The sequence below is a fragment of the Convolutriloba macropyga genome, chromosome 1, assembly GCF_964194025.1.
Source record: "Convolutriloba macropyga chromosome 1, txConMacr16.3, whole genome shotgun sequence".
Taxonomy (NCBI): domain Eukaryota; kingdom Metazoa; phylum Xenacoelomorpha; order Acoela; family Convolutidae; genus Convolutriloba; species Convolutriloba macropyga.
The window spans coordinates 6282352-6289519 of record NC_134468.1 but is presented as its reverse complement, the minus strand read 5'-3'; the positions used below and the strand labels follow the sequence as shown (position 1 = coordinate 6289519).

General features: G+C 33.6%; 4 protein-coding genes across 5 annotated transcripts in view; 1 reads left to right on the top strand and 3 right to left on the bottom strand.

Moving 5' to 3' along the window:
* The window catches only part of LOC142334567 (N-acetyl-D-glucosamine kinase-like), a 144666-nt gene that overhangs the window by 22285 nt on the left and 115213 nt on the right, over positions 1-7168 (top strand). The window lies entirely within an intron of this gene.
* Positions 1-7168, bottom strand: part of LOC142334575 (NSFL1 cofactor p47-like) — a 300271-nt gene that overhangs the window by 275935 nt on the left and 17168 nt on the right. The gene's annotated exons all lie outside the window — the stretch shown is intronic.
* Positions 1-7168, bottom strand: part of LOC142334538 (uncharacterized) — a 239738-nt gene that overhangs the window by 215402 nt on the left and 17168 nt on the right. The gene's annotated exons all lie outside the window — the stretch shown is intronic.
* The window catches only part of LOC142344507 (uncharacterized), a 32988-nt gene continuing 29573 nt past the window's right edge, over positions 3754-7168 (bottom strand). The window contains exon 8 of the mRNA XM_075396218.1: positions 3754-4681. Within this exon, the coding sequence (XP_075252333.1) occupies positions 4239-4681 (443 nt within the window). The 3' untranslated portion in view covers positions 3754-4238. The remainder of the gene's footprint in view (positions 4682-7168) is intronic.

Genomic DNA, 7168 nt, shown 5'->3' with positions numbered 1-7168 from the left:
TTCAATTTATTCTGATCTAAATCTACTTTCGTCAGGTGATATAAATATATTTCTGTTTCCATATGCATCAAAATTAGGTTAGAAAGCGCGACTGTTCACAAAAAATCTATCATTTTTATTTTCGTTTTTTGGATAAATTTCTATTTATTATGGGTTTTAATTGGTAAATGCTCTCATTGATTTTTGACTGACGAGCCGCGTTTTTGATGATCTGCCTTGATTTTGCTGATACGCGATTTTTCTTGTTGTGAATTTTGGTTGCTATTCATGGTGGATATTTTTTGTATGAAATAATTTTTGCGTCAAGTGTTTTTTTTTTGGACTTAACATGATTTTTTGGGTTCATTGTTTTTTGTCATTATTTAATCAGTTTGGAGTTTAACAAAGTTTGATCATGTAATCTCGAATTGATTACGGTTTTTAAGTTTTTGTACCAACTGTCTTTACAATGAACTTGTACCTATGCTGCTTGTTCGGGCGACCAATATATAGATATTAATATTTTTCTAAAAATGTTTTTGTTATTCATGACGTGGTTTTTTGTTTTTGCAATTATAAAGGTTTGCTGAGCTGTTTCGTTTGACTGTTCAGGCTAAAATTCAGCCAAGTTTTTAATAATTTAGAAATCTGTTTAGAAAAAGTTGGTAAACCGATGATTTTCAGATCATTTTGTGCTTTTGTTGTAAACGCGCTGCCCTTAGCTGCCGGCAGAATTAAACTAACGAGAGCGATATTTGTGCGTCAGAATGGACTAGTTATTTTAGCAGAGTGGTATGCATTTACAGTTATGTCTGATTTAAGTCAATTTTCCTTATAGAATTGTGCTCCTGTTTCATTTGTGCTCCATAAATAGTTCATTAACAGCCTTTCAATAAAAACAACTTTTAAAAATCTTTGCCATATCATTTTCAGTTTTTTGGTCAAATATAACTTCTTGCAACACCAATATACGTATTGTACGTTCAATACTTAGATTCTTGGGCATGATAGTGATCACTTGTCCGGGAAGAAATTTTTCTTAATCTGATACTTACTAAACTGGATACATTGGCAAAACAACATTATTTAAAGATGGAAAGGACAAACAACGAGCCACTGCGAACTTCGTTCAGCTGACCCAGGCGATAGATCGCGAATTCATGAGACAATTTTTACAGACCGTATATTTTACAATCAGGATCAATCAGCATTAATGATTAATCAACAAGGACAACAAATATCAGCAAAAACTTGATATCATACCAGTATCTTTAATTAAAGTTCGGCAGCATTTTTAATGCCTTTACATTCTTAGTGTCCAAACGATAAATAAGGAAAGGATACATTTAATTGTTTGTGCAATCCATCTTAGATATCCTTGCTTGCCAAACCAAGTATCCTAAAATAACTCTTGAATCTACGAAAGAGACAATTCCATTTTTATTCTTTAAATTGAGTTTTAATCTTTATTATTCAAAGGTTGAAAAAACTTTCTGGTATGAGATATTTACAGACGAAAGGAGTGAGAACATTTTGTAAACTGAAACTATCGAGCCTCATTGTCTGATAATTACTTTCGTTAATTTATCGACATTCTGCGTTTGTTTCACGTCTGAATTTTTTGCCTGAAAGGTTTTTGTAATTGACTTATCATATCTTAGTGCGGAAACTTGCTATACTGGTAAAGGTGCAGTAATTAAGTTGCTGCGCCGACCGGATAGAGCTTCAATAGTCTCTAAGTTTACGCTGCTCAAAAACAGTTGTAGGTATAATTTCATTGTTTTAGAGCAACTTTTGTTGTTTTTGATTACCTACCTCTATACCCCGTTCAATTTATGTGCCTCCTCACCCAGGGAAGCCAACTGCCCTAAGTTTAAGCTAGCTTCCTCTCCTGTCATTTGCCTGAGACAAAATAGTCCGATAATCGTCGGTCAGTTTTTGTCCCCTTATGGCTATATTGTTTTATCATGTCAGCTATATTGTTTTTATCGATTTCAGCAACGCATTTCCAATTTATCTAGACAAATATTGAACTTACCTGCTGTTCTATGACCTTTTTCTGATGAGTTTCTGGATGTAGTTTTCTGTAGCCTTTACAACTAAATACAGCTTCTTAAGATCTTCATTTCCAATGCCATCCAAAAAATGATTCTGTAAATCAGATAAATTGTCCTACTGTACGACGCGGTTTACGACTTCAAATTGTAAACCATTAAATACCTGTTGAAATTTTCAGGAATTCAAAGTAATTAAGTAATCGACTACTTAACAAATTTTGTGGAATTTGGGAATAATCAATTTGTCTGTGTAGTTTTCTATATTATATAGTACATATGATCGACAGTATGCATATGCACAAACTGCAACCCTAATTATTTGCCCCGTTATAAATGTGTCTTAAACAAGCTTTGTCAATTTGAGCAAGAATAGGTAAGCTAATATGTGGCCAGATAATTTGGAGATGAGTTTGAAATCGGTTTGTGGCACATGGCATCTTGAGCTTTTAATTATGGTAACTAAAAGCGGCTTGCAGGAGCGAACTATAAATGGACATGCACGCCATAGAAAAAGCGGCTAAGCATCATAATAAGGTTTCTTTTTGAAGCAAGTAAGTAGAATACAAGTAAGCTATTGAAAAACTTGAACTGTTTTTTATCTGCTTAATTGTTTGTGTTATCATGTATACCTATTGAGTTTCTAGTACTCAATTTCAAAGCGCTTTAATAGCAAATAGTTTTCAAACCAGAAATTTGGGGACAATAAAACATGACTGGATAGCAAGGGTATTAAAAATTTGTTCACAACTTTTGAAGCGATCCTCAAATACTGGTTTTGTTTAACAAATGTGGTTGCGAAAGCTAGGGAAAGAAAAAATTAATCAATTCTGGAGCTGTATTCTGTGGACCTACTTGATTTTTACTTGCTCTCAATCATATTTTTATACCATCCGAGTGCTGATAGATTTCAACTGAATTTCAGCTTAAGGAGGCATTCGTTGCCGTGAATTCGTTGCAGTTTCATAATTAAAGTGATGCGTAAAAAGTAAATAGATGCGTTGAGATTATACCGAATGGCGATAAAAATGATAATCCATTTTCGATTATCCATTTAATCATTAAATTATTTGTTATTGTTTTCCAGTTGCTCCCTTAAAGCCGCCAGTAAGCCATTAATTATTCTATTAATTTTCATTATCAGTTTGCGTTAGTTTTTTCTAAACCGATGTCATTATTGTTTCGTAATGCTATGAAGTTTATCCGAGAACAGAGAAATTCTATTCATTTGTACATGTGATTTTTCTGTTTTTGTTTTCTAACGAATTACTTCCACGTCCTCAGAAACTGTGTTTTTTGAAATACTTCTGGAGCTCTAAATGAGTTCTTAATTTCTGCTTCTTTTGGTTCATTTTTCTGAATAACAATGAATGTCACTCACATAACAGATGGACGGCCTCACTTTCTAAATACGTTGACTGCTCTTATTGGGGCTACATGTGGCTCATTTGATGAGATATTACTTAAAATGAAAGTTTTATGATTATTTGCTCATACAGAGGTACCCAAAAATGAAAATATTGTTGGTCTTCAGTTTTCCTAACTACAAATCTACAAGATGTTATTTTGTACAAGCTGCAATAAATAACCGCACTTGGGCCGAATTACTAGTTGAAGGTCAACGGAGAGAACCGAAATTAAGTTCTATTCAAAAGGGTTTTTGTGCCCATGTATGATTAGTTGATTTATCTAATCGAAAATTCAAAGATTATCTAATCACCAGCATACACATTCTCATAGATTCTCATACTTGTTTTATTTTTTCCACGTTGAAAGAATATACTTTGGTATTTCAAAATACGTAGATTCTCGCTTTTTGTAGTTATCAATTTATTTGAAACGAACATCGTCTGACGGAGGAAAGGCTGTTGCTCACCAAAACCATTCGAAAAAGATCCTGTAGGTCTTTGCAATTTAAATTTCATCTAAGTGACCGCATCTACATCTTCAAATGAAGCACACTGCAAGTTAAAATAAGTTTTGTTGATGCTGTAAATACTGTTAGTGCTTTAAGGTTTTGTACCCATCCCCCAATGGTTGGGTTTCACCTCATTTGAGCCTTCTTGTTCGACTGTGCTCCCAATTGTCAGTCAATTTCATTAAATTATTATAAAAGGAGTATATTTAGTGCAATGCATTTTGAAAAGCTGCATGAATTAAGTTTGCTTCGTTTTAAATTTTTTGGTCTTTTTGCATTTGCAGTATTCATTTTTTGTTCCTGCTCAATATCAGTGTCTCGCCTACTTCGTAGAAGAACTGTACAATTTCGAAAATTGCCAAAACGCTCCAACCTAGCCAAAGTCCAATATTACCCCCAAAATCGCTGATTAAATTGACCAACTCGTATGCGGGACTTTCGGACATCTTTTCAAAATTCAAAGACTCGTAGAATACCTCGACACGCGCAAAATTACGCCGAAAGCTGTCCATAAGCGAAGTTGCAGTCAAGTTATCGTGGTTCAATGTGTCAGAAATGTAGTTTAGAACTCTTTGAGATTTGGATTTGAGCATGTTTGTTGCGAAAAATGCAGCAAACGCTTCAGATGGCCAAGGAGATGTCGACTGTCGCTGACTGAAGTGGGTTGTTTTGCAACCTTGAGGACACCTTCCACAGTCAAGAGTGCTGTTCTTGTATTTGTTGTATATATCTGTTAACAAACAATATTGTTTAGACAGTGCCTGCTCTTCATAGCCGCATAGATTTTTAGGAAACTGGTTTTTCAGATTAAAGTGAAAGCCCTCTATTCTATAATCTTTTAAAGACGGGATGTTTGTTCAAACTTGATTTTAGAAAAAACATTATTGTCCTTTACATTGGCCTAAGGTGTACGCTGCAGCAGAGCTTTTTTACAATTGCATTAATCATTTTGTTCTTGATCTGCTTAATTGATGTCTGGAAATTAATTACAAACATAGTGATCAATATAACTGAAATGTATGCTGAAATGTTGACCCATACTAAGAAATGTAACTGAGATGTATGCTGAAATGTTGACCCATACTAAGAAAAAATTCCGGAAATACATCAGAAATCACGAAACCACTTCAGAGAAGATGGAAGTAAAATTCTGATCTTTAAAGGCTTCTCTATTAGTGCCAGATTTTTCAGTGTTTTCGTCAGACTCACTTAACCTACAGTTAATGAGACTTGAAAATATAAAACTTTTACGCAATACTGTTGCGGAAACTTGAAAATACAGGTTTTGACAAATACGCCACCAATATAATAGAGAATCGTTTATGTAAAATAACGCAAACAGTTGTCCTGAACGGACGTGAATCCGATTGGATAACTTTGAAACGAAGAGTTCAACAAGGTAATATTATAGTTCCTCAATTTTTTTACATTTACTTGAACGATTTAGCGAAGATTATAGAAGATTGTGCAGTCGTGCAGCATGCAGACGACGCTTTTGTTTTCGCATCTATGATTAAAGAATTTTTGTCGAAAATAAAACAACATAACATCTACAAAATTATCGATTATTTTACAAAGTCCCAGTTAGTGGTGAACAAACAGCTTCAAGGGTTGTATATAGTATATAGCAGCAGGAAGAGTTTAAGAAATGCCATTATGACTGTCGACAACAAGAAAATAGCAGAGTCAACTAGTGTGAAGTATTTTGGCGTTGTTATTGATAGCAAACTAAAGTTTTATGAACTGAGAAACATGCTACACAGAATGGTTTTTGGAATAAAGGTTTTTAGTACACTAAGTTAAATCTTACGGGAGAACACAAAATTTATGTTACTCAATGAAATTGGGTTAAGTCACATACTGCATTCAGCTTCAATTTTGGCGGGGTTGCAAAAACGTTGATCAAAACTTTGGAAAAGCAATTTAATTGGGGAATTAAAACCTTTTTAAATAGGAAAAAACAAGATTTGTACAAATATGATTGTTTTTCTCAAACTTCGTAACAAAATTTTACCCGTTCCTATTCTCTGAAAATATCGTTGCGCTATTTACTTTTTTCGCTTACTCATCAACGATCATTCAGCATATAAAAATGAATATCTCTGTCTCTCTCTCTCTCTACTATAAAGAAAACAAAATGACAGTTCAAAAAAGTTACCTTCGATATAGTGATATAGGAAGGAACAATAAATTTCTAGCTGATTGTTATGTTGCACTAGCCATTCGAAACTATAATAGTTGTTTGCCTTCTAATATCAGATTTAAAACATCATTTAAAACAACACGAGAGCTTCCTTGAAAAAAGAATTGAACGATCATTTCTGGAAAGAATTTATGAAGGACCCAAGAGTAATTGATGTGCAAGATGTCAGTGCAAGAATTCGATTTTACTTTTGTTAGGTCGAGTTCTTTAAATAAATTGTTAATGTTTTTTTTGAATTTTTTACAACGATACATTCTTTATTTTGCTTTGCTTCTTTACCCTTTGCATTTTATTTTTATGTGTATTAGAGGAAATTGACAATATCTTTTAAATAAAATTTTAGGTAGGAATTCGACTTTTAGGTAGAAATTGTTGAAGTCACCCGCGTCTTATGAGTATTTTGCATTAGTTTTTTAAGCATCCGTGTTTTTTCACGATAAGTATTTGACTGCTTTGAACTTTGTCAGCTTCCCTAGTCTAAACCTGGATTTATGAATAGAACTTCCTCGATCGATTTCAGCTATGGAAAGACTGTCCTCGACAGAGTTTTGGTATGAAAAGAATTTGTTTGGACTTTAACTGGTGTCCTAGACTTAGGCTGGACTTAAAACAACCGTCCTCGACTTTGGCTGGAACTAAAACAAACCTCCTCGATTTTGGCTGGAACTAAAACAAACGTCCTCGATTTTGGATGAACAATTGAAAAGTTTCCTTGAATTTGGCTGGACAATAAAATTTTGTCCTTGAATTTGGCTGGATCGGTTTCAATTGTTCTAGAAAGTGAATTGACAATGAGCAATGTCGTCGACTTTAGATTTTGCCGGTGCTGTGCACACTAAATAAAGATAAGGTAATTTTAACTTAAGGGAGTTAAGGTAATAAAGTACGTTAACTGTGTTAAGGTAAAATTACCTTAAAATACTTGAATTTTTTAATATTTTAATCACAAAATTATCACATTTTTCTCACTTCTCAATGGTTATTTCAGATCATTTTGAAAAATGAAGTTATTTC